Source organism: Podarcis gaigeae (assembly GCF_964106915.1).
Source record: "Podarcis gaigeae genome assembly, chromosome: 1".
NCBI classification, from domain to species: domain Eukaryota; kingdom Metazoa; phylum Chordata; class Lepidosauria; order Squamata; family Lacertidae; genus Podarcis; species Podarcis gaigeae.
The window spans coordinates 19,756,019-19,783,982 of record NC_139678.1 but is presented as its reverse complement, the minus strand read 5'-3'; the positions used below and the strand labels follow the sequence as shown (position 1 = coordinate 19,783,982).

The 27,964-nt window shown below is 40.9% G+C and overlaps 1 protein-coding gene across 6 annotated transcripts in view; it reads left to right on the top strand.

The window, feature by feature from the left end:
• The window catches only part of VRK1 (VRK serine/threonine kinase 1), a 39,559-nt gene extending 12,035 nt beyond the window's left edge, over nt 1–27,524 (top strand). For 4 of the 6 annotated variants that reach the window (XM_083736294.1, XM_083736296.1, XM_083736295.1 and 1 more), the window contains exons 4-14: nt 628–697; nt 2,472–2,559; nt 4,795–4,903; nt 5,038–5,130; nt 8,106–8,238; nt 10,470–10,590; nt 12,288–12,346; nt 13,255–13,433; nt 21,807–21,918; nt 22,194–22,281; nt 27,162–27,524. In XM_083736294.1, the coding sequence (XP_083592420.1) occupies nt 628–697; nt 2,472–2,559; nt 4,795–4,903; nt 5,038–5,130; nt 8,106–8,238; nt 10,470–10,590; nt 12,288–12,346; nt 13,255–13,433; nt 21,807–21,918; nt 22,194–22,281; nt 27,162–27,261 (1,152 nt within the window). In that variant the 3' untranslated portion in view covers nt 27,262–27,524. The remainder of the gene's footprint in view (nt 1–627; nt 698–2,471; nt 2,560–4,794; nt 4,904–5,037; nt 5,131–8,105; nt 8,239–10,469; nt 10,591–12,287; nt 12,347–13,254; nt 13,434–21,806; nt 21,919–22,193; nt 22,282–27,161) is intronic. The other 2 variants (XM_083736298.1, XM_083736299.1) reach the window with 1 other exon arrangement.
• The last annotated feature ends 440 nt before the right edge of the window (nt 27,525–27,964 follow it).

The window sequence follows — 27,964 nt, the reverse complement described above, 5'->3', positions numbered from 1 at the left end:
TCCAACTCTGTGATTCTATTATAAAAAACTATCCCTTGTACATATTGGAGGGATGATAGCTCAGTAACAGAGCCCATGCTTTGCATGCATATAGTCCCAGGTTCTATTCCTGGTGTCCTCAACCAAAAATATCAGGGAACAGGTGATGGGTAAGATCTCTGCTTGAGATCTTTGGGAGATGTGAACAGTTAGAATAGACAGTTTGGGGCTAGATGGACTAGTGATCTGACCTGTTAGAGGGTATATTCCATTGTTACAAACACATATTTGCTCTAAGAGGGGGTCAAGCAAAAATGTATATATTAGTAATTTGCTGTTTCTGCATACCACAATATTACTGAAATGCAGAAGATCACTTAAGTTTTCAGTCACCATATTAAGTTAATCCCTGCTCGCAGCATTGAAATCTACAAAAATGTTCTTTTTTTAATTGAACCCTTTTTTTGCATTATGTAACAGTCATTAAGAAGATAAAGAAAAAGGAATAGAATTTACTTAGGTTGTTAGAATTCTGCATAGGACAGGGGAAGAAAGCTTTACCTGTTAAAAAGTATTTACTAGAGGAGAGTACCCAACAGATTTGAAAGCTTTCACTTTTTTTTAATTAAAAAAATGTATTTTTTAAAGGAACCCAGTGACAATGGACCACTCTTTACAGAACTGAGTTTCTACATGCGGACAGCTAAACCTGACCTAAGTAAGTAATCTACTGGTGTTTGAATCAACAAAACAATTTCTTTAAACCTTTTTGAATAACCTAATGTGAGACGTTGGGAGAGGTGTAATAATATATTTAATGATTCATGGGCAACGAAAACCATAGTTCTCGGAGGACTCTGAATGGTAACTTTAAGGGCATACCTAATTACAACTGGATGTTTCTTCATAATGGTGCAGTGTTGGGTAGTTATTGAAGGTAATTGTTTATAAACAGGGCCTACTGAACTGGAACACTTTCTCTTGTCCTTTTTTATGCTCGAAGGTCACAGCCCATTGAGGCTGCAGCCACTAATTTCCAAGGGGAAAGCGGAATTTTCGTAGTGCAAGGTGGCTGTTCAAAGGGGGAAGAAAGCATAAGCAATTTTAATTAAATAATATGCTTGGATTTGCTAGCAGATGAGATGTTTGCTATATTAAAATTGCCAAGAAGGCAGAAAGAAACTCGTGGAACGCATAAATGATAGAAAGGGCATAATGCAGTTCCTAAGTTGAGCCCTTTTAAATCCCACTAATTTCAGTGAGAGAGACCTAAGCACATGCCTAACTCAGTTGTTAGAGCATGAGACTCTTAATCTCAGGGTCAAGGGGAACGAGGCCCACATTGCGTAAAAGGATTCTGCATTGCAGCGGGTTGGACTAGATGACCCTTGTGGTCGCTAATAATAATAATAATAATTTATTTATACCCCACCCATCTGGCTGGGTTTCCCCAACCACTCTGGGCGGGTTCCAACAAATTATTAAAATACAATAGTCTGTCAAACATGAAAAGCTTACCTAAACAGGGCTGCCTTCAGATGTCTTCTAAAACTCTGGTAGTTGTTCTTCTCTTTGACATCTGGTGGGAGGGCGTTCCACAGGGTGGGTGCCACTACTGAGAAGGCCCTCTGCCTGGTTCCCTGTAACTTGGCTTCTTTCAGCGAGGGAACCGCCAGAAGGCCCTCGGCATTGGACCTCAGAACGATGGGGGTGGAGACGCTCCTTCAGGTATACTCGGCCGAGGCCGTTTAGGGCTTTAAAGGTCAGCACCAACACTTTGAATTGTGCTTGGAAACATACTGGGAGCCAGTGTAGGTCTTTCAAGACCGGTGTTATGTGGTCTCAGCGGCCGCTCCCAGTCACCCTTCCAACTCTATGATTCTGTTGAGCCTTAAAATGCTTAGTGTTGATTAGATCACATGCTTAGTAACCAAGGGAGCAATCCTATGCACAAAAAGGTTGGCATAAGGCAAGTTGGTGCAAGTTAAAGTTATATCAGATCCAAACTCCATTCAGCGGCAGGGCTGCTGCTTTGCCTAAGCCTGGCAGATGGAAAACAGGCCTCAAAAAAGGTGTTCTGTTCTGGGTCTCCAGGTCACATGACCAAACTGATTGGGCTTAGGAGCCCTCCTAAGTCCCTCATCCCCCATTCTGGTCCAGCCCCCAGAATGCCACTGTTTTGGGTACACTGACCTTGGTTCTGCCAGCCGAGCTGGGATGAGCAAGTTATATGAGCATACCCTTAGCTGATTGGGGACTTAGCACTGGCTGAGCCAGAGATCTGCTGCATCCTAATCTTTTCAACCTGGCAGATCTTGCCATAAGATTGCCCCCTTAGTGAGTTAGTAGTAAATGTTTAGTACTTATCCATAGGCGTTCATCATTTTGCCTTCTGTCTGATTTAACTAATCACATCCTTACACAAATATGGCAATAATGGCTTTGCAGAAAGCTGTAACAATGCATATTTGGAAACTTTTTTCTTGTTTCAGTTAAGAAATGGATTTCTTCTCACAAGCTGAAATACTTAGGTGTACCCAAGTACTGGGGTTCTGGCTTGCATCAAAAGAACGGCAAAAGGTACAAACCATTTCTTATTTTTGAGTTTATAGGATTTTTCATAGCCACTACTCCCCCTGTGTGAGTTTCTCACATTCTTAGCACGTCTCAGTAACTGATGGCCTTTGGTGTTGTGTCAGCATTCAGACTTAAAAGTTGATCAATGTGAAAATATCAGAGGAATTGCCATGTGAGAAAAAATTCTATATGGAGAATTAAACCTGTACTAACAGTTAAATTCATGTCACTGATGAACAGATCAATGTTACTGGAAATATGTATGGACAGATGCATGCAAAAGGCATTGTTAGATGAATTTTAGAACTTTCCCCCTGAATTGTATCCGGTTGTGTTCCTCTGCTTGATGGGAAACTTTTGAATGTAGTAGCAGCAGTGTTTTTTTTTCTGGGGGGACACAGGGGTACGCATACCCCTAAACTTTTTGTGAATCTAAGTTTCCAATATGAGTAGGAAAATGAGAGTACCCCTAAACATTTTTTTTTAAGAAAAAAGGCGCTGAGTAGAAGCTTATGTCACTACTGGAAATACAATTTTATCTGATTCTCCCTTCCCTTCTAGAAGCTCCTGCACCTCCCAAAGTCTTCTCCAGAGGGTTGGGGAAGTAGCACAAGAGGCTGCAGGAGAAAGGGGGCATTTTTTAAAAAACCCACCCACCCAGCTCACAGAAGATTCTACATGATCAAAGAACCCTCATGTTTGGGAAGGGACTGAATTTGTCTATGGCTCTTTTTTAAAAAAACAACAACCCAAGGGCTTCTGAAGATACACCCTTACATATAGCTCATTCGTTAGAGCATGAGACTCTTAATCTCAGGGTCATGTTGTTTGAGCCCCACATTGGGTGAGATTCCTGCATTGCAGGGGGTTGGACTAGATTACCCTCGTGGTCCCTTTCAGCTCTATGATTCTAGGAGCAACTTTTCACAGTCAACTAATGCAGCTTCTATTTCTGTGTGAGTCACAAAAGCCCTCCCATGTGCACTCCACGCTTTCTGTAATTTTGCTTTCTGGTTTCTGACCAGAACTCCTTTCCTTGGAATAGTTGCTTGAATGTTCTACGGCTTTCAGCAGCAGCTTGTTCTGAGTACCACCCTGAAAGGGTGGGTGGGTGCTGTGGGTTCCGTAGAGGTGTTTTCATTTTTAATAAAACGTTGAAATTCCGTATCCTGCTGCTCAAAAGCAATGAGAACTAAAGCAATCTGTTAAAAGTGCACTTTCGATGGCTGTGAACCAGATAGAGTCCTCGGTGGGATCAGGGCATTCTGACCTCGTTGCAGGGCATTAGCACGAGCCAGACCCAAAGCAAAATAAAAATGAGTCAGTTATGTATTGCTTCCTGTACAGCCAGCTTTTGCTCAGAGCGTGGAATATTCACAAGCATTATAGGGCCTTTTGGGGGAGCATTTTTTGGAAAAGCAGCTCAACACCACCATGATTTGCTTTTTCAATTCCTTCAGTTTTTTGTTTTTTAAATGAGCAATTTGAAAATATAGAAGGAATGGTGCGTAGAAATGGAAATTATGAAATAACCATTCATCAAATTATTAAATAAAAAGGTAGAAGAGGAGAGAGAAGTAGCCTGACCCAGTCTTGTCATTTGATGCAGAGCAGGATCCTTCCCATTTAGTCAACGGCTTCCTGTTTCTGCATTTGAATCTTATTGAAGTTGGCGGGGCAGTGCCCCACTGGCTGTAACAGATCAACCTCCACTGCTTGAAAGAATTATATTTTCAGTTTGAGATCATAGTATTTATGGACGATATGCTTCCACACGATCATTCCTTCCTCCTAAGATATTTTGGTGAGGCCCAGACCTCTGCCCCGCTAGCATCTCGTTCACCCGCTGTCATAGGACAGGAGACCAGACCCTGGAACACTCTCCCTCAGGAACCTAGTCTTGTCCCTGTTCATCCATAGGAAACTCGCTTAGCTCTTCTTATTCTGACAGTCCTTCACTGTTCATTTGTTCTCCTGTTTAGACTTCTCAGTGGCTTATTGTGTGTATCTTTTGTTGCTACATAATTTAAATAAATACATTTAATGTATCTACAGTCGATATTAAATTTCTGTTGTTAAATGTGCATGTTTATTCATTTTGTACTTTGCTTTGGGGCTTTTTTTTCTTTGCTGGAAAGCAACCTAAAATTTTAAATACTTACACTAAAAAGGTATATATATATTAAGGTATCTCGTTTGGATTTTCTTAAAGGCTATGTTTTCTTTTTCTGAAACCAGCTACAGATTTATGGTAATGGACAGATTTGGGAAAGATCTCCAGAAGATTTTTGAAGAGAGGGGAAAGCACTTTACCCGCAAAACAGTATTACTGTTGGGCTTGAGAATAGTAAGTTAAAAATTAAGTAATATTAATGCTATCTAATGTAGTTTCTTTGCTTTAAAGTTAACCTGTAAAGAGTAGTTGCCCTCTGCTGTGTGTGGTTTATATATGCTGAAATTGTTCTGTTATGTCTTTATTAGCTTGATGTTTTAGAATACATTCATGAACATGAATATGTGCATGGAGACATCAAGGCCTCAAATCTTCTCCTGGGCTACAAGGCTCCACATCAGGTAACTTCCAGGTTTTTTCTTTCTTCATTGTTTAACCTATTGTGTTTTTTTTAATGGAGCTGCTGTGAACCTCAGCAGAAATCTTGCCTTTATGAATGTGTACAGCATTAATATTTCTGCTTGACATTTATATCTAGTTAATGTTGTACATTTTTTATTCACTTTGCTGGCAGTTGATCAAATTGGCTATTCTGCCCTGAATAATATTCAGGAGAATGCTTGCGATACAAAATGAATTTCAAATAGCTATTTGGGGGTGGAAGTTTAAAATTATATAGTACACCGGTGAATTACATTTGCCTGTCTGCTTTGTCAATTTTTTATTTCCTTTGTTTGAAGAATCCATCAAGCATAAGTGTTCTGTTACTTGGAAAACCTGATTTTTAACATGTTGATTGTTCAAATCAATTGGTTTACAGAAATATCTGTAGCTGTCTAATTTTATTATTATTATTATTATTATTATTATTATTATTTTACATCTTTAGTGTTTGGCAAATGCACATACAAAGTCCATAATTTCCCCTTGTTTGAGTGCTTATCTTGGAGTGAATAAGCGAATGTTATACTTTTTTTAAAGTGGCCCAACTAGCCTTGCAAATGAATTTGTGACACTTACTAGTCTATAAAAAAGAAAGAAAAAAGCTTTACTACTCTGCTACCCACATGAATATGAACTAAACTGGCCAGAGGTCTAAATGTCAATGGGCAATTGCATTTTTTTATATATATACCCAAGCAAGAGTGCCAGCAAGGAAAGATCAGCTCCTGCCCTCATCTAATAAAGATGCCCATTTAAAGTTCACTGCTGTTCTGGCATTGCCGAACTGATCTCCATCCTCTACCTATTCCCCCCCTTCCCTTCCCTTGGATGTCTTGTGTTTTTTAGTCTGCCAGCCTGAGGTCAAGGCCTGTGTCTCATTTTAATTTATGTACAGTGCCTCCCACCAGGACTGTATTGAATTTTTCATTGATGTGAGCTGCTTTGGGAGACAATATTTTTGTCCGAAAGGTAGGATGAAAATATAATTATTAAAAACAGTTGAACAATTTGTTAAATCCTTTAATATCAAATTAAGTATTCAACCAGAGGGTAGAAAACTCTTGGTCCTGTTGGAGGAAGGAAGAGCATTCTCCATTTAAGGTATAGGGAAGAAGATGGCGCTTATACTGACTGGAGTCACTGTGCCAATTAGTGAGTCTCAAACAGATGCAAACCATCCTCTGCCATCTGAGTGGGTAGTGTCTGTTTGTTAAAAAATGAGCAGGAGTCTTCTGTAACTGAGTGAAATCACTTACCATCTTACTGATCATTCATGATAGGTTTAAAAAAGAAATTATAGATCAAACTTATCTTGGTGACTTGACGCAAATCGGAGCCTTCGGGTTTCCACCAGCTCACCTGAGGCAATATGGTCAGATCCATGCAGCCAACCAAATGTTTTTTTTTCAAGGATTATGAGACAATATAGTCTTTACCTATATAGTTTAAAATATCCCCCCACTGTTATTTTAAAGCTTGTATTGGATTTCTCTAGATCAGAGACCAGGAATCTGTGGCCTTCCCATTCTTGTTGGACTTTAACTCCTATCAGTCCCAGCCAACACGGCCAGAGATGATGGGAGTTGAATCCCAGCCTTGTATTTAAGCACTAGCCTGGTAGCCATAAGTGACAAAGAATTGCATACAGGTGAGCAAACAGGCTGTTGGAGGAGAGATGGAGTGCTCCTTCCCTGCCTTGTGTCCCTAGAAACCAAGCAGGCTGCCAGAAGAGGAAAAAACCCTCCTCCATGCCCATCATAGAAATACAGCGGGCTGCTGCAGCAGAGACAGAGTTTCCTGTGCCAATCCCCAGCAGGATAGCAAAAAATTGTTACAGGCTAGTAACTTTTGTGGGTTTATTTGCAAGGTTGTTTTAATCCACTGGTCTTCCCATCCCTACTCTAGATAGAAACACAGCATACAGGTAGACTTGCTTTAACTTGGTTTTTTCCTTTATTTTAACAACAACAAAAAGCAAGTATCTCACTATGGGATTGTGTTATATTGGAGTACGTGGAATCAATGATTAGTCACACCCAGTCATGAATGCCCCTTCCGTAGGCAAGGTAGTGGAGAGAGCAGTTGGAGAAATTCCTGGAAGATGTGGACTAGCTAGATCAATTTCATTCTGGGTTCAGGTTCGGATTTTTGACTGAACCAACCTTGGTCACCCTGATAGATGACCTGGATTGATAGAGGGATGGCAGGATACATCTTTGCTCCTGCTTCTCAAACCACCTGCAACTTTTGATACAATTGACAAGGGTGGCTTTCTGGGATAGGTATTGGGGGCACTGATTTACAGTGGTTCCATTGCAACCTGCACATAATCCTGGTGCTTAAAAACTTGCACCGGCTGCCCTATGTTACCTAGCCTGGTTCAAGGTTCTTGCATTAATTCACAAGGCCTTTAACAACATGGGTCCAAAGTATCCAAAGGACCACTTGATCCCTTATATCCCAGCTTGATCACTGAGATCTTTTGTGACATCTCTGTTGGTGATCCCCTGTGGCTCAGGTGGCATGGTTCATAACTGCTAGAAGCCATGTGTTCAGAGCTGTGGGCCCAAACCTATGGAGCTCTCCTCCCAACTGAGATTAGACAGGCACCTCCTTGCTGAACTTTACATGCATGGCAGTAGAAGCTAGTGTTCCGTTTTATGAGGACTTTTTATTATTTTATATTCTGCATGGTTTATGTTTATGTGCATTGCTTAGAAATATGTAAATGACAGTATATAAATATATAAATGACAGTATATAAATGACCTTAATAATGCAATAAGGAAAAATGAATAGTTTGTAGATGTTTGTTCAAGTGTAACCTAAGCATTTGAAGTCTGAATGATAAGAGAATTTTTGAAAGTATTGTAAAAGCATCCTTATAAATTCTTGGATGACGCTCATCTTTGTGCATTTGGAATCTTAATAGGTGTACTTGGTGGATTATGGCCTCGCCTATCGATACTGTCCGGAAGGTAACCACAAAGATTATAAAGAGAACCCCAAGAGGTGTCATGATGGAACTCTTGAATTTACTAGTATTGATGCTCACAAGGGGGTGGGTAAGTAGTTTTGCTTTGCTTCTTGCATAACGTTTCTTGTGGTTGCTGTGAATGCAAGGTAACGAGCTTGAAAATGTGGCCATGTTGAAATACTGGTCTAAAGTAGCCCACTTACATATCAAGAATTAATTTAGAATTCCACAGTGGGAACAAATCTGCAAATAATTAGCAGAATAACTTGAAACGATGTTACAAGCCAGATTGTAGTAGTGTTGGAGAATAATAATACATTATCACTTCGGCTTACGTTACCCTAGGATAATGTAAACTTCGGGTTGCGAAAGCAGCAAACCCAGAAGTGTTTAGCTGCGCATGCATGCACAGAAGTGGCCCCTCTGGTTACGGATTCGACCGGAGCTCCGTAACGGATCCCGTCTGCAATCAGAGGTACCACTGTACCAACATTGTCTGCAAACGGGACATCTGCGTGCTGAAATCTTTGTACAGATTGTCTTACTTGGCCAGTCAAATATTAATATATTTCATCATATTGCCAAGTATATAAAACAAGACTACTTGTTTTTTTTTTACATATTAGCTCTTAAAAAAATATGTTTAGATCTTAGATGGTAAAGAATGGATGAATGTACATTCAGAGATGAGAGAGGAAGCAGCCTTATGCTAATTCAGACTGTTGGTCCATCTAGCTTAGTGTTGGCTATACTGACTGACAGGGCATTCCCAGGGTTTCATGCAGGAGTCTTTTTCCAACCCTGTCTGGAAACGGCAGGAATTGAACCCAGGACTTTCTGCATGCGAAGCACATTCTGAACCACAGAGCTACACCCAGCTACTTTCACATAGCCAGAGCACTCCTTTTTTTCTAAGCAGGATTTCTAAGTACAGAAGAGGTTAGCTGTTTTTAATTTCACAAGCTTTCGGCTTCAGGTGGGTACTGCTGCTGAAAACAATGGATAAAAGCAAAGCTCTTGCTTACTATTATTATTACAATTTGTATACCTTCCTATACCTGTAGACCTCAGGGCAGTTCACAACATAAAATCACAATATACAAAACACAAAATCCTTCATAAAAGTAAGAACGAAAACAAACCAATAATTCCCCTCCCTTTCCAGAACACATTTAAAGGGGAATTGGATGTCAATCAGCCAAAGGCCTGGTTAAAGAGGCATGTTTTCACCTGGCGCCTAAAGGTGTGTAAGGAAGGTACCAGCCGAACGTCACTGGGGAGCCCTCGCAGAAAATGACTGTTCTTGTGTTGCCACCTTCCAGACTTCTCGTGGAGGAGGCACACAAGAATGACCTCAGTGTCTGGGAAGGTGCATATGGAGAAAAACTGCCCTTGAGGCATTGCTTTCCATTATTCCATGCATGCATATCTGTTCTTTGGATCCAGGCTTTTTAAAGCAATCTTGATTGATTTTCAGATTATGAGTTGCATTGGTACGTTACAGTGGTGAGAGCAATGACACATTGTTGCATTTCGTCTCGTAAGACAGGAGTTTTAAAAGTACAATTCCAGGGGTTGGCGTAATTCTTGTGCTGTCCACAGTCAGAGACCAATGGTAAAAAAATTAATAATATAAAACTAAAAAGGGTCCCATCAGGAAGTGTGGCATGGGTCACTGTGCCTCAAAGTACATGTCTTCTAAGTTTACTAGGTTCAGGATCTTGAAAATGTTGAACCCAAAGTGGTTTTGGACTTGTGCTAATGCAATGAGTGGCTCCCCATTCTTGTCATGCTGCTGAGGATAGTCTCAAAAGCAATTTGTGAGACAGCATGGGATTTTCTGTTCTAAAAGAAACCCCACTGGACAGGTGCAAATCCTTGGGTACCACTAAAGTAGCTGTTTGGATCCCAGCCATAGTAATCTCTGACACCACTTAGAAACCTCATCAATTACACACCTCTTCTCCCTGCACATTTAATCTCCAACCAGGCAGAACAGCAGCTGGGGACTCTCCATACCTCACCTCTCTATTCACTGATGACACTGGAATAATGATCCACCCTTAGAAGACCCTGAACTATGAGCGCCTGTAGGCCTGTGACCAATAGTACCATGCCAAATCTTGGCCAATGTTCCACACATTCCAAAGAGATCCCGTCCATCAGTTTTGAAAGACCCTGTGACAGTACATTGATGGCTCCTTTTGGATTCTTAAGAAAATATTTTATAGTTCCCAAACTTGATCTATAAATCATCTATATATCTCTAAATTGACTATAAGACACAACTGTGAAGTTAATGCTCTGTTTTGTTTGCAGCTCCATCAAGGCGTGGTGACTTGGAAATTCTGGGTTATTGTATGATCTGTTGGCTTTGTGGTAAACTCCCTTGGGAAGACAATCTGAAAGACCCCAATTATGTCAAAGACTCCAAAATTAGGTAAAACTCTTATTTTTAATTTTCACAAACAAATTTGTCTTATTCAAAATAGTAATCTTTCAACTTGGCTGATAGTGAGGCCCCTAAATTCAAAATATTAGTCAAATGTATAGTTGGGGCTTGACTACCCAAAAGGAATGAGATTACTCTATTTTCCAATACTCACCTAACTGAATGAAAAGCCCTTATTTAAATAATAGGATAAGGTATTCACACTGATTGTGGGTATTCCTCATTTTACATAAAAGAAAACAGATGACAGGGCTGGCTCAGGATATTTTGCCACTTGAGGCAACCCCCCCCCATCTACTCTCCACTCCCCTCCTCCTCCACAGCCCCTCGCTGCTGCCAGCACACTGAGGCTTCCCTGAGTGGTGGTCAAGGAGGTACAGCAGCAGGCAGGCTGCAGGGGTGTGGCTAAGACAGTGGCGTGTGGCTGCAGTGACAAAGGAGCAGGAGGAGGTGCCAAGCATCTGGCAGCAGTGAGCAGCAGGTACACAGCAGCACCGCCACCCACAGGAGCCTGCCGCCCTGAGGGCGGGCCAGCCCTGCCTGATGGGCGGGCCAGCCCTGACAGGTGAACATACTGAACATGCAGCAAATGGAAAGTGTAGCTGTTGAACAAGTAGCTCACATCCACTTTTCATCATTCTCATTGCACATATCATCCAAACTTAGGAATCTCATTAAATGCACCCACCTGTGCACTGCTGGTTTTTTTGTTTTGCTTTTTGCAACAGTCTGATGAGGCCTTGGTAGCCAGAAACTGCAAACAAGGGCATAGTAGTATAATCTGTTACTGCTGAAAATTTCTAGGCAATGAGTACATACTCATCCCACATCCCTCTTAGTTTGCAACAGATTCCTGACATGAATAGCATGACCATAGTTTTATTAACGTTGGGCTCAGATCTGTTTTTGAACAAGCTGCCCTGAAATAACCTAAACTCTAAATCATTATCACAGTGTTCCTCATTTGCTAGCAGCAGCTTAGCCCTAGCTTTCGTGAATTACAGGGTTATCACCCCTCCTTGCTCTGCATAGCTGGAATGGGGAACCTGTGGGTTGGCTGCATGCAACCCACAGCGAGATTTCATCTAGCTCTGTCTCAACCATCTGTGGGGAGGGAAAGGGGCTTATCTCTTGTGCAAAGTGTGCAGTTGTAAGTCCATCCTCTGCAAGTAGATCTGCTGGTGTGGGGCCTCTTGACAGCATTCCGCTGGGGAAATGTGGCCCTCAGCTCTGAAGATGTTTCCAGCCTCTTCTGTCAGTGTAATTTTCAATTTGCCTATTATTTCTGCTTGAAAGTTCTGACTTTCTCTACTTTCCCAACACAGGTTGGTCTAATTAAAGGCCCCGGCTTTCCTATTTGATATACATGCATGATTCTCTGGGAATTTCATGATATAGTAACACATCCATCAAAAATATAATGCAATAATCTTTTCATTCATCCACAGTTTTGATTACCTGTATATTTTGAGCAAATGTTACTAAATGAGATTGTACTATATTAGAAAATGGGATATTTTATTCAGTACTGAAGTATAATTTTAAAATTTAAGGGATTTGCCCCATTTTTACTCTCATCATTGTGTTGATACACACTTATTTACCTAAGGGAGAATATTCACCAAAAATACTAGCTGCTGATCTCTTAAACATAACTTGTCTGCTTCCCCCCACCCCCCCATCAGGTATACAGATAATATTGCAGACTTGATGAGTGAGTGTTTCTCTAAAAAAGATAAACCAGGTAAGAATATTCAATTGTCATATTAACCCATAATGAAACTTTTGAAAAAAAGTTTTTACAAGAATTATAAATTTTTTACAAGAATTATAAAAAAGAATTCAAAGGGGTTTTGTTGAAACAAAAAGTGTCCAGGATCTGCTTGTTTTTGGAGAGCTTCTGGTGCTCATTTTCCAAACAAAGTTAAAACAACCCCTTGAACAACTTGCTACATATTTGTACATTTTGCATTTTGCAAATATAGTTGAGGTTGTCGTGAAATTGCAGGATGAAAGGATTGGCTTGTAAGGAAATATTTTTTCTTTTTAATGCAGGGGGGCAAAATTCACAGCTATTAAGATCGTTTAGCGTTCACACATAGACCACCAGTGGGATTGGGATGCCAGGAGGATCCAGATTCTTCAGTCATAGCATGCAGCACACATGAAACATGACTGGCTTTCAGATCATGACAATTTTTGCTTGCTGCAGAGATGTGTGTATTTGTGCCTGCAGACAAAACAAGCACTTTATGTCTAAAATACTGGAAAACGTGACATAATTTCCGGGAAGTTTAAAAACTCCTGAATGAATTGAACTTAGAAAGTGTAAGTCATTGGGCTCAAGTCTATTTTCATTGAAATAAACACTCCTGAGCAAGACTAGTGTATTATGTAAACGCCTCCTTCCAAAGCAAAACTGCAGGGTTGTTTGTAGTGCTTTCTTACTGAAATGCTAGGATGGCTTTTTCATGACGAAGGGTGATATTCAGCATAAGTCCTACTCCGAGTAAACCCTTGAAATCAGATTCTGCACAACAGCCATGGCTGAGCGGTAGCATAGAATTGTGTGAATTTTCTAGGTGAATCACTTTAGAATATATTTGTAGTATAATTCAATCTCCTTAGATAGACACTTATTGTTTATTTCAGATGAAATAGCCAAATACATGGAAACGGTGATGTCTCTGACTTATGCTGAGAAACCACCATACGAGCAGTTACGGGAAATACTTCTTCAGGGTCTCAAGGACATTGGTCAGAAGGATGATGGTATACTGGACTTGGATGTTTCAGAGAATGGAGACATTCCAGCAAAGCCTGCACTTAAGGTCTTTATTTTTTAATTCAGATCAGTATTTAATGCCTCCTCTTTTCAGCTGGAAAGCGAGTGAGTGCTGTTGGAAATGGGTGTCACGTAGGTGAAATCCAGACTGGAAGAGGAAAGGGAACAAATGCACACTTGAGACTTGACTATATTTCATGAGCAAAAGGCTTGTTCCATCTTATTGTCACTGGCCTGAGTCCAAAGAGCTACTTTAGCCTTGCCCAAGAGCTTACACGTGCGCCACTGGGAGGTTTTTTTCCCTCTCTTTTATGGAGACCTCTGTGCCACATCACAAACCGCTGTTGAAATGCCACTTCACACAGTGTAAGGGGCTGAAGTGGAAAAACACACATCCACCCAAGTCTCCTTGGAACTCATGTGAAAGCTAGGAAAAAGCTCTTTGGATCTTGGCTGGTGTCTACCCAGAAGGTTTTCTTTTTTTGTGCATTTCAACATGGTAGATACAGGGAACCTGTGGTCCCGCAGATAATGCTGACTACAGCTCTCACCATCTCTGAATGTACTGTTTGGGGCTGAGGAGAGTGGGGAGTCCAACAACATCCAGAGGGCTAAAAATTCCCCATCCCTGCTATAGGCTATCAAATCTTTAATTGACATGATAGCTGAACAGCCAGAGAGACTGTTCTACAGATAAACCACCAGATGTGTTATTCCTGTAATGGCATGTAAACCAAGCGTTCAGTCTACAGTGGTACCTCGGGTTAAGAACTTGATTCGTTCTGGAGGTCCGTTCTTAACCTGAAACTGTTATTAACCTGAAGCACCACTTTAGCTAATGGGGCCTCCCGCTGCCGCCACACTGCCGCCGGGCGATTTCTGTTCTCATCCTGAAGCAAAGTTCTTAACCAGAGGTACTATTTCTGGGTTAGCAGAGTTTGTAACCTGAAGCGTATGTAACCCAAGGTACCACTGTACTTCTATATAATATCCAGTATTTTACTTACCAGAATTTTATTCATAAGCTTGGTATTGGACACCAGGCTGTTTGATCAGAATATAATTACTGAGTACTAGCATAATGCTGTTCATGAACAGTAATTAAAAAGATTAGAAGTGGGATTTTGGGTTTGTCGTAGTGATACATTTCTGTGATGGATATTTACTTGGTTGTATCCCATGGGTAAAACATTGATGCACCAAATGTGTGTATTTCAATATTTTTCGTATGAACTCTGTATAAATGCTGATTTTAATGGATCTACAAGTGTGTGTGTGTGTGTGAGTGAGTGAGAGAGAGAGAGAGAGAGAGAGAGGCAGAGGCAGAGAAAGAAAGAGAGGTCAGTTCCTTCTTTTCCTTTTTAGAGTCCATCTCTTTGCAAAAGCATATTTGACTGCTTTGTTATTCATAAACAGGAAAAACCTTCAGCGAATATATGTATTGACAGAGATGTCATGAAATGACATTATTTATGATTCAAGTGTAAGATTTATTTGAAGGCTGCTGTGTATATACAGGAATCAGCACCCACTGCTCAAGATGATGATGTACTGATAGTTGAGACTGAGGAAGGTTTTTCAGCTAATGCTGATGACCCAGAAAGCAAGAGCTGCAAAAGGAAGCTGGATAAGAAGGAAAGCATTGGCACCAAATGGCTGCGCTCAGAGCTACCGACTGAAGAGAAGGATGAAGTGATAGTACTAGACTGAGCGCTGGAATGCTTCAACCAATGGGATGTGCCAATAGGATGATGGTTCGGGTGTGCCATTTCTCAGGGTGTGGCTTCTGTCATGAGCTGACAGCTACTAGGAGCCACAAGTGGGAGCTGAGTGCAGGGTAGGGACCGAAAGTCAACAACCTACAACAGAAGGAGCATGACGTGTCTGCTACCAGAAGTGCTACTCCTCCTCTAACACCCCATACACCCTGCCAACTTTTGCCACCATAGCAGTTTGAAAGCATACCAGCACGAGTAGATAAACAGGTACCGCTGGGAAGGTAAATGGTGTTTCTGTGCGCTCTGGTTTCCTTCACGGTGTCCCGTTGCGCCAGAAGCAGTTTAGTCATGCTGGCCACATGACCCGGAAAGCTGTCTGTGGACAAACGCTGGCTCCCTCAGCCTGAAGCGAGATGAGCGCCACACCCCATAGCCAGGTTTGACTAGACTAAACCATCCAGGGGTTTACTGCAAAACAATATTGATTTGTCAGCTAGTACAGCCTGAAATATATATAGGAATAATCATAGCAGTAATTGTGGAATTAACAGTATTGTATAGTGCAGTGTTTTTCAACCTTTTTTTGGGCAAAGGCACATTTGTTTCATGAAAAAAATCACGAGGCACACCACCATTAGAAAATGTTAAAAAATTTAGCTCTGTGCCTATATTGACTATATATAAAGTAATTCTCTTGAATAGGAATCAAATAAACACAAAGAAAGTATTTTATAATTACTTTATTATGAAATAGTAAGTAAACAGAAATATGAAAAATTATAAAATACTTTATTTTAAAATCTTTCGAATTTTTCAATTTTTCCCACGGCACACCAGGCAACAGTGGTTGAAAAACACTGGTATAGTGAAGTCTTGTCACCAGGAAGCACTGTATACAACGTTCATGAGTATACTTGAAATTAATAGATCGTGCTTGACATGTTGACTGGTGTAGCCTATATGTTTAAAAGCTAGAGTTTCTTAATCTTTCAGTCGAACCATATTTTAACGAAGAGGAGTGAAATTTGAAGTGGACTAAAAATGGATAGTTTAGAGAAGAAGCTGTTATCTTTCCATTCCGTTCACATAACGTATGTTCCGGAACAAGAAATCATTATTCCAGAGACTTCAAGGGAATATTGCTAAGGACAGGCAATCAATTGGCTTCTGTTGCCTGAGCCAAACAATAGCAGAAGCTATACACTAGCACATCTCTATGAAATGCATTAAAATGTTGAAAGCAAAATACTGCATTTGGATTTGCGTGGGCCTGACTTACTGCACTGCATGTTTTGCTGCACTAGTGCAGCAGTTGTGCATAGCCCATCTCGTAGCAGTGCAGTAAGACCCTTTTCATCTGATACTACCAATTTCCTGCAACAGAAGGGCAGGATATAAATCTACCTAAATAAATATCTGGGACCCATCACTTTTTGAGTCTCTTTCAGTGTAAATTGATGTGATTGCTCTTGCATTGAAACAGGCAGTTGGAGAATAAAGCCTCAATCAAACAAGAATTAATCTTAGCTGGTGACTCTCTTCTCACCCCCCTCAACCCCCACCCTGGCAATTGATTTTTGTCTATGATTCAGGTTGTTAGCCTATTGATGTTTAGTTAATTGAAGCTATAAGTTGCACTGAAATAATTGGTCTTGCTTCCAAGTAAATATCTTTGGGATCATGTTGTTGATCTTTCCCTCTAAGTTGACTTTAAATACAGGTGATGCTTGTATGGTATTTGTAAGTTTCCTTTTCCTTTCCCCAAACTGGGAAATTGTATTCTGAAAGATAATCTTCAAATGCCTTGCCTGAATCGAGAGCTGTATATAGATTTAAAAAGCATTCTCTGTGCTGAGGATCTTTGAAAGGGAAGTGCTCTGATTTACAATTCAGGTAAAAAAGCCACACTTTAGTTAATTGAACCAATTAATATATTAATGCACTCAGCTCTACTCTCTCTAGAATTGTTCAATTGGTTTATCTTGGGATTTAGCTTGGTGTGAATCGTGAATCCAATCAGCATTCACTTGTTTGGTATGGTAACGTATCCGTAAGTGGGTGGGAGAATTGCACATAATGTAGTTGAATGGATTCATAGTCTAGCTGTTAGTTTTGGACTAGGATCGTTCATAGTATAATGGTTAGTTTTGAACTAGGATCTTGATGATCAGGGTTCAGATCCCCACTTGCCAGTGACTATCTTCCAGCCTAACCTACCTCACAAGATTGTTGTGAAGATGAAAAATAGGGGAGGAGGAAAAACTTGCGGAGAAAATGCAGGATCTAAATGTAATGAATGAATGAATGAATGACAATAAATATATACACAAATCCAAAACTATTTTTTCTTCCTAACTCTTTTGAGAATAGATGTGCCATGCTTCACAGCAGCACTGGGTTAAAAAATAGAGATAATCTCTTGAAGAGCTGATGAATATTTATTCACTTTTAGAGATTTGTACTGTGCTGATCATCAAATTCCCAAGATGGCTTACGGAAAGGTCATATGACATTAAAACTAAAACAGGAAGACACCACTGTGTAGCTGGCAAAGTACAGTTGTAATGTGATCACAGCTCTCAGTCCCAGTTAATAGTGCTGGAGGTAGAACACAGCCATCATGACTATTAGCCTTACATCTCCATAAACTTGTCCCAAACTCAGATAGCTTATCCAGAAGAATTCCATTTCAGAGGTCAAGAACCAACAGGATGTAACAAGTTAGGCTAAATATACTTTCCATTCACGTTTTGCCAGGTTGCCAACTTTATTACAAAACTAAGACTCGTAGCTATAAATAAATAGTTGGTCATTTGCATAGTTTGCTTTGCACCTTTTCTTTCCTTGCTCTCCTTTTTGAGAATTTATAGGATCAACATCTTGGCACGCAGCCGTGCCATCCTAAGAACTAGAACCTCTTTTTCTGAGTGAAAACTCATATTCTAAAAGAGCCTGCTCATCACATGAGCACACTATAATGCCTGCAGGCTACGTTAGCCATTTCATAATTGATTCATTAGTTTACTTATGATTGGTATGTGAGATCGACATGATCCTTGTAAAGGACAGTGTATGAAGGGACTTTCAGCATTTAGCAGTTGTCTCGACTGGATTTCAAAGTGCAGCTTGATCTGGATTTTGTTCCTAGCTCAGCACTGATTTTTACATTTCCCATTCTGGGGTTTATCCACACACACCTTTTCTCTGCTCTTTCTAGGCACACTCTGCATTTTATAGCTTCATGTCTGAGCATCCCCACTTTTTTTTTTTTTTTTTTTTTGCTCCAGAGCCCTCCCCACAAAAACCCAAATTAACGTTTGTTTCAATTCATCTTTAAATAGTGTGTTTTCATGGGGGAAGATCCAGAGCAAAGAAAAAGGTTGCTTGGACAGGGAGCTTTAAAGTGTAGCTGGAAAGAGCAGGACAAAAGATAAGCGTGGATAAATTCTCTCTCAGAATCTAAGTTTCCTAGAAGAGAAATTCTAGAGTAGAAGTGTTTTGTCCTGTTTCTGACTGGTAAAAAATAACTTTCAGTTAATCTGAAGAAATGATCACGGTATTCTGAATTATGAAGTACTTCCAGTAAACACTTGTCATTATCAAGTCAAACAGCATTTATAGGTGGAAAAATACACTTTGCTTATTGTTATAATACTATTTTTCAGAAGAGACAAACAGTTATACACGTCAGGGGAAAGAAGGATTGATAAATCTAACAGCACTTAAAAAAAAAAAGCAATCAAAGAATTATAGAGTTGGAAGGGACCCTGAGTGTCAACTAGTTCAACCCCCTGCAATGCAGGAATCTTTGGTAATGCATGACTATTTTTGGAATAGAGGAGAAAGTGTTGGAAGCAGCTAATACCGCATAACGCTAAGTTTCCAAAGTCTTGATGTTAATCCCTCTTGTCCCATCAATCCCCCTGATGAGCCACGTGTGGTCACTCAGACTCTCCTGCAAGGATATTCCTGGGCTGTGTAATTGAAATTGATCCAATTCAGTTGGACCAGATGGTACTTTGTATGCCTCCTCAGTATGGTGTCGAATTGCATGCAAATCCTGAGTGTCAAAGTGGCTTCTAAAAGTATCACCTCGGGCTTCCTTACATGGCAATATTTTATGCTAAGCATAGTTGGCTCCAAACCCAAAGTTGGACTTATTGGTAGATTGGAAGAGGGAGGAGTGTGTGAACTTAATAAAGTTAATAAGCACTTTCAATCCAACTTTGGTTAGAAGATGAGACAGTCTTGCATATTAATTGGACCTCAGACAACTCTAAGATGAGCTGTTGCTCTCCCTTCCTAAAAATGAAATTCAGTTGAGAACTATATTTAAATGTGTAGACTCCTCTTCTGCTATTTCATAATTTGCATCCTAAACACACTTAGTAGGGAGTAAGCTCCACTGATCACAGTGGGACATGCATCTTGCATATAGCATGGTAGGCTTCTCAAATGTTAAACTGTTGGGTGAACTTTAATCCAGTTTGTGCTAGGGTATATATGACACATCAGAATGGCCAGTATTGTGAAACAGCGGCAACATCTGCTGCCTACCTTAATTGAAATTCCTTTGAGCTAAGAGATCTACATTTTCCCCTCTACTATAAATTTTAAAATGATTCTAGTTCTGCGATTTATTAATGAGCCATTGTTTCCAACTTGGCTTGAATCTAATTCACTTTCATATGTAATGGATGATGTTACTTTAATATTTGCATGGGTTCCGTTAGCTCCTGCTGAAAGAAAAGTTATCCTCATTGTGGTGCAGTGAAAGCATCCATTATTGTTCCTGTAAACTACTCAAGCCGTGGGGCATGTCTTATGCTCGGTGATGGGCCCATTGATGGCACTCGATAACTGTTAGGAAACATTTGAAGTGAAATAAATATGAATTAGTGATTCATAGTTTGCCTTGCACTCTGCATCAAACATGGGTGTTGCCTCTGTCAGAGAATGATGCCTGACTTCTCTTGCCATGTAACTCACCTGCATCAAGATTAAGAAATGCCTTTTTTTATTGAATAAGCTTGGAAACAAGATAAATGTCCTTTTGCTTTTTGTGTGGGAAGTATTGGATATCTGTTTTCACAATGAGCCTTTTAAAAATCTCTCCTCGGTGCAACCAGGAGGAATGCGTTTATATCCTGAAAATAAAAGCAATACAGTGGTGAAATATTCCTCCTTAATTTTGGTCAGAACGAACAAAAGTGTCTGTGTTTATTCCTGCCTAATGCATCACAAATCTGCTGACATGCTAACCTTGGAGTCTTGGTTGGCGTTAATCAGGCCTGTGCACCGGCAGGAAAGATGTACCTAATGCACTCCATCAGTGCAGTTTGCATATGGAAGTTCTCACAGGGGAGCTGCCCTGTGCCAGCTGAGGGTTACCTGCCCACTGCAGTTATTGTATGTAATTATCGAACCAATCTGTTCAGCCCAGCAGGGTTTAGATGGTAATCATGAAGCAACACTTTGGAAAGATGTAATGCACTCTCCCCTTCTCTCATCAGCTATGTGAGGTTGCAACCACTTCAGCAGCTATTTCAGTAAAGCTACACGTTTGTCAAACTTACCCCCCAAAAGCAGGCTGAACTTTCGCAGTTATTTTTATGCTTATGGGTGAAGATGTGTTTGTGTGTCTGGCAAAACGTACTGGCTTGTCGACATTCATTGCAAAAAAAGCAGGGGGGGGGGAGAGGAGGTGATGGGAAAAGAGAGACACCCGATTTATTTTAAAGTATTTTGCATGCTCTGTTGTTTTTAGAATATGTCTAACCTGATGTATCTTTGGTTGAGAACCAGGTCTTCCCATAGGGTGATGTGGCAAGGGGGTGGGGAGAGATAAAGGAGAGACATTTTTTCAGGCTCAGTTCCCATGATGAGGAAGGAGGGAATCTGTCTCTTTCTGATCCGTGTCACTTGAACATGTTCCCCACACAATTAAGTTCTCTTTCTGCATTAATTTGCATTTAAAAAGGGAAAAAAGAAATCCTTAAAAATATTAAATGTATGCATTTTCTCTCAAAACGTGTTCTTAATACATACTTTGAATTAGCCAAGAACTGTGTCGTGCCATTTGGAGATATGTGAAATCAGGTGCATAGAAAAGTCCCAATGCACATACTGTATTGGTCCGAGAGGTGCAGATCTGCTCATGTTGTATAGCAGTTTGCAAAAATCAGAGTTCTTGTGCATTCCTAGCTGATGCTGTCCACATATTGTAAAAATTGTGATGCTTTTCCCCTGTGATCTCAAAGACAAGAAACTTTAAAATAAACATTTGAGCTCAGTTACTCGGGAATCCCACAAAGTTCATTTTCTAGTCTGTGGCTGGCGGAATACCCTCGTGTTTGAATGCAATCCACATGCATTTTAATGATACAGCATTTGATGTATTATACCTCATGATTGCAACTACAACCTTGTTCTCAAACAGACTATGGGTTTGCATAGGAACCTCATTTAAAAACAACAACAAACTTTCAAAATGAGGGAATGAAAACCATGGTGTGTTAATTATGACTAAATACTATTCCTCCTATAGGCTTTTGATCTGGTTACTCACACAAGGGCAAAGATGGAGAAACATGCCAAACAGTTTACTACAGTGCACCATCATTTTGCGATTTAACTTGTCTGCATGCACTTTTCTGCTTTGTATAAAGTGTGGCTTTGTTTCTTGTTTTGTTCGGGGATAGACGAAAAGAAAAGCAGCTGCTGCATCAGGGCCAGCCTCTGCTGATGAAGACAATGGCGAAACAGCTGTAGAAGATACGAAAAACATCAAAAGAAGAAGACGTGCTACCTCTAGTAAGTACCCCATTGGTATTTGTCATAGATCTTCCATTTTGCTGAAAATAAAAAAGCATTAAGTTTTGCAATAAATGCCACTCTTTTATACTGGGCAACCTGGGGAATGTAAGGTTGTCAGTTGTCTATCTGCAGCAAACGCGAAATATGCTTTTGGCCCAACATATAAAACGGATGGTTGTGGTTGGTTGTAGTCCCCAGCCCCTTTCCCCACCTTTTATTTTCCTCTCTGTTCTCATTTTCATCCTCCCCTATCTTGTCCAATTCACTGTCAGGAAGTGCTCGCTCCCCAGGACCAATTCATCACAGCAGGTTACAGCCAGAGGCTAGCAGCAGCCGCCGCAGCCGCCACCGTATTCAACAGTGAGTGGAGCTACTTTAAGAAAAGGGAGTTATCCAGATAGACTGAAAAAGAACCTTGGTTTTGCTTTGGCATAATTGGTAGCTTACAACCCAGGCTATGTGCAGCAGCACAACTTTTGAAAGCAAGACTTACCAGCCCTGTCAACCAAGATCTTTTTAGCAGGAAATGCCGGAGGTTAGATGTTGGAGCCCACACAACTTCTGCCACTGAGCCTATCCCTAAGAGACAGGCATCGGTGCAGGTGATACTATTTCCAAGTGAAGATGCATGGTGTATGCATAACTCAATGGACTCGACTTCCACTCAGTCTGTTACTCTTATCTAGCCTGGTATCGCCTGCTCTGGGACGGATGAAATCCATTGCTTGGTTTTTGTGTGTGTTTGGTTTTTTTAAAAAACGTTTGAAACTTTTTTATTATTATTTTGAGCTTTTATTAACACGTGGAAACGTGTTAAGAGGAAAACCCTGCTTTAAAATGAATCTGTCACCTTCTGTTAAACATGAAACTGTTATAACTAAGTTGTCGATTTTTTAGCTTAATTTGGGGGGTGGGGGTTGGGGGGTCAGAGAAGTGGATTTTTTTAAAAAAAAAGCTTTCAAAAACTTTCCGCTTGGTTATTTTTGGGGTGGCGGAGGTACTTCAGAGGAATGGAATTCCTCAATCCCCATATAAACTGACTCAGACTCTGTGATGATCGTCTGAGGTCCTTTCTCGTGTGCCTCCTCCATGAGAGGTCCAGAGGGTGGCAACCTGAGAACGAGCCTTTTCTGCAGTGGATCCCTGTTGGTGGAATAATAATAATAAGAAGAAATCATATTATTTATAGCCTGCCCATCTGGCAGGGTTTCCTCAGCCACTCTGGGCGGCTCCCAACAGAATATTAAATACACAATGAAACATCAGATATTAAAAACTTCTCTAAACAGGGCTGCCTTCAGATGCCTTCTAAAAGTCAGGTAGTTGTTTATTTCCTTGACATCTGATGGGAGGGCGCCATCAAGTGTGTGAAGTGAAGTTGCTTAGGGTGTGAAACATAGGCAAAGGAAGGATTTGGCATTCCTCTCCACCCTGCTCCTGCTGTGCTTTAAACAGCCATCCCACTTGTCCTGCTTTATGGGAAATCAGTGTGAAGAGTGTGTGGCTTCAGCATTTTCCACCTTTGCAATTAAGCGGTGTATAAATAAATCCATTAATAACAATGTCTTGGCATTGAAGTTCCGCAAGTGTGTGAATTGCTAGCAGAGCGAAAGATTCATGAGCTTGTGCCTCTGGACCCCGCAAGATGTAAGCGAGCAGGAAGAGAATTAATGAGGGAAAAGGAGAAACAGAGAGGTGACATGCAGAAAGAAGAATATGTATGCTCTGGGGTAGAGAGAGAATTAACAGAGAGGGGTTTAGAGAGGTTCTTTAGCAGTGTAGAAGGTAGAGACAGTACAAGGTATAAGTTGCAGAGAAAAGGGGTTTAATGCAGAGAAAACCTTTGTGAGGGGGGGGGGGGGAGCTTTTGCATGGTTAGTCTAGTGATATGGCCCTCTTGAGCTGGTAAATGTAAAGATGTCTCTCAAAGTGACCGGCGTGCTCCTTTTAATACTTTGGAGTGGTGGTCATGGGGCAGGGGAGAGGAGAATTTAGATGGGGAGGGAATTTCCAAGTATGTCTTCCACTAGATTACCCTTGTCCACACGATGTACAGTACTTGAAACTGTGAAACTTGCTTCTCTACATAACGGATGCAGCCTGATTGTTAGCATATACTGCTCATCCATACATGCAGTGGCTGTTATCCAGTTTGCCCAGCACTGACGTCTTAACTTGCAAGTTTTCCATTTTTATGCCCCTGAGCGCACGTTCTTTCAGCGCCATTCCGCTTTTCAAGCCTGAATTGGGCCCTCAGTGTCCAGGGCCTCTAATCCATTATGAGTTTTCTTCAGTCAGAGACCCCACACATTATCTGGTCTGTTTTTTCCTGTTAAGCTGTTGGCTAATCTCTCAGTGTAGGATTTCCCAGCCATATGATGTATATTTTCCATGGTGTTTCTCCAGCAGTACAACTTTGCACAGCTGCAATTTCTTTATTTTCTGTTCCCAGTAACAAACCAATCATGTGGTGTTGAGAATTGGTCTTGGTACCCCACCTCCTGTTTCAAATTTCTTGAAATATGGCTGGCATTTCTCCCATGTATCCTTTTCAGATGTCTGAGGTTGCAGTGGGAATTTCAACACAAAAGTGTGTGGTGCTCCTTCTCAGGTCCAGCTATCCTTATTCCAGGATGCTTTGTCCCATTTCGCTTTCCCCTCAATTTCCATTCCCTCCCTCCCAAGAGCCAATTGGCATTCCTTGTCTACCAAGCAAAGTCAGTCATCACTGGGCTCCTGCATTTGAGATCTCCCAGATTATTATTATTTTTTGTACTTCTGAACACCTTGGAGTTACTCCAAGCCTGCCGATGTCTCGTTAATTTTGTGTGGATGGTGTCCTTTTGGCGACGTGAGGATCCGACATCAGGATAAGGAGTTTGCTGTTAATATATGTGAGCTTGGCCTTCAATTGAGGTGGAGGCAATTGTTAGTGGGAAGTACAAGATTTTGACCTTTCATAGTGCATGTTTTATGTGTCAATTATTATTAATAATAATAATTATTAATAATAATACAGTGGTACCTCCAGGTATGAACTAAATCTGTTCTGGACGTCCGTTCGTAACCGGAAACTGTTCTTAACCTGAGCCACACTTTCAGCAATGGGGCATCCTGCTGTGTACAAGCCTCTGGCGCACAATTTCCACTTGCATCCTGGGCAAAGGTCGCAACCAGGAGCAGCTACTTCCAGGTTAGCGGAGCTCATAACCCGACACATGTGCAACCAGAAGCATTTGCTAACAGAGGTACCACTGTACAGTGGTACCTCAGGTTAAGTACTTAATTCGTTCCGGAGGTCCGTTCTTAACCTGAAACTGTTCTTAACCTGAAGCACTACTTTAGCTAATGGGGTCTCCTGCTGCTGCCGCACCGCCGGAGCCCAATTTCTGTTCTTATCCTGAAGCAAAGTTCTTAACCTGAAGCACTGTTTCTGGGTTAGCGGAGCTCATAACCCGACACATGTACAACCAGAAGCATTCGCAACCAGAGGTACCACTGTAGTTTTATTATTTATACCTCACCCATCTAGCTCGGTTTCCCCAGCCACTCTGGGTGGCTTACAGCACATATAAAAACATAATAAATAGCTGAGATTGTAGAATTGTAGAGTTGGAAGAGATTCCAAGGGTCATCTAGTCCAACCCCCTGCAATGCAGGAATCTCAGCTAAAGCATCCATGACAGGGGACCATCCAACCTTTGCTTAAAAACCTCCAAGGAAGGAGAGTCCACAACTTTCTGAGGGAGACCATTCCAGATCTTACTAGATACTAGAGATGCTTGCCTACTACTCCCTAGTTAAAGCTGCATGAGTGCTTGTATGCTTCTTTTATCTTTTTTTTTTTTTTTACTGAGAAACATTAGTTGTTTCTGGACCTTGCCTTCTTTGTCCTCCTTAGAAATATAAAATCTCCCCAATTCATTTCCCTTTGTTTAACTTTCACTGTTGGATGTGAAGCTGATTTGCTCATTTTCGAGCAAGTTTGGATATGAGGGTGATAGGAGTAGCAGAAGGGAGAACTGACTGCACTCTACTTAACTGGCACATGGATCTCATTTGCAGTCATATTTGTGCCCTGAAAAGTCTTGGAATACACAGATCAGATCTGACAGCAGGCAAGGTGAGAAATCTCTGTGTTTTCAAAGTGATTTAGAGAATGAAATATCAGCGAGAACAACCAATGCAAGAATCACCTATGCTCCTTCTTTACCTGCTAAGGCACCACTGTCCAAAACAGCCCTTGCTTTACCCCAAATGTATTTCCCGCACTGGAGCATCAATTTCTCACAGAGAGGGACTTACACGCTTGCAAATATATATTGAGGATTCATTGTCGTCAGCCAAACACCTCTTTTCTCCCTGCCCTACCTGCAACTCAGATTTCTAAATAGTCGTGGGGTATTTTTATTGATCTCTGAAACATAAGACGAGCGGCTGGGAGGGAAGGGGTGCTGCAACAACAGCAAATAAAGAACTCGGTGTGTGAACACCTATGTATACAGCTGCAGGTCCCCGGCTGTGGATCTGCTGTGAGACCATTCTACATGCAATTACCAATATTACAGTACAGGAGCATACATGGAAAGTATTTATTTTAGAGGTGGGGTTCATGAAAAGATAGGGGGCTAACCTGAGGCACCTCCCTCCTCACTTGAAGCTGGAATTTATTTCTTTCCCACCTTTTTATCCTTCCCCTCCCTAATCCCCGGGCCTTGGCAGCTCCTGTGGATGCTTGGGGAAATGCTCTTGGTGTCAGGACTGTAGGAAGTGAACGCTCCCCAAGCATCGCTGCTAACCACTGGACTCAGGAATAGAGGAAAGGACCCGTTGTGTGCCTAAGAGCTGCCTTCACATAGTCCTCTCCTTTGGCAGTGTAGACACACAGGGATCACTATCCAGGAATCTTAACAGGGGCCAGATGAAATCGCATAGAGGACTAGGTACTGCCCATAGGCTGCCTTTTCAGACTAATTAGTTTGTATAGCTCGAAATACTATAAACTACTTCTACGATTTTTACTGCTATAAATTAATTTTGTGGGGTTCAAGAGTGTCCTAAAGCTGATGTGAGCAGGTTGCGTTTCCTTGCCTTTCTTTTTTTTTATGTCTGGTCTAAATCAGTAGCAAATTCACGTGGATTTTCCTTTGTTAAAATAAAATGTTCTGATTATATCCTGACCACTTTACCATAGTCGTTAATTATAACCTCTAAATTGTTTTTGTTTTTAACAACTGTAGAGGCAGGAGTCACGAAACCCAAGGCACTGAAGACCGCTCCCAAAGCCAAGAAAACCTTGACCCCCAGGAAGAGGACCCAGAAATAGGAAAGTCTAAATGATGAGTGCTTGCTGCTTTTTACTAGTTACTGTTCTTTTTCCAGTAATCATGGGCTTTTCCCTTTTTCTGTATGTGTTTAGCCTATAGGCAGTCACAATGCGGCACTGCATTATGTAGCTGAAACTGGAAAAGGGGTATTTTAAGTTTTTTATGTACAGTTTTAATACTAGTACAGAAGTTTTCAAAAATCTTGAATGGCTGTTTTTGCACCTGCTCATTTAACTGTTTAGTTTATGTCAAACTTGAATAAAAATAAAGTCCCAATTCTGGTCTCTGTTTAAATGAAACCTGAGGTTGAAGTGGAAGTGTTTTCGGGTGCAAGCTGCGTTGGGATCCAGGTGCTGTACATGCAAGATAAATGTGCTTCCGACTGGGGTGCAATTGCAATTGCTAGCTCAAGAAAAGACTGGCAATATGCATTTACTTAGGGTAACTTATGTGCTGCTGTTCACAGAAAACAAGAACAAAAATACAGAGGTCAAAACTGCAACCCGTAAAACAAACAGAAGCACCAACTAGTACCTCCCACGCACGGTAAAAAACCAAAACAAACTAAAAAATAATAATTGGAAGAACTGACAAATTTATTTTTGGAGGAGTTATTGTTTGGCTTGTTGTTATGTTTTGTGTTTTTATACTGTAAAGTGCCCCATGTTCCTCTGATGAAGGGTGGTATAACAACAACAACAACAACAACAATGTCC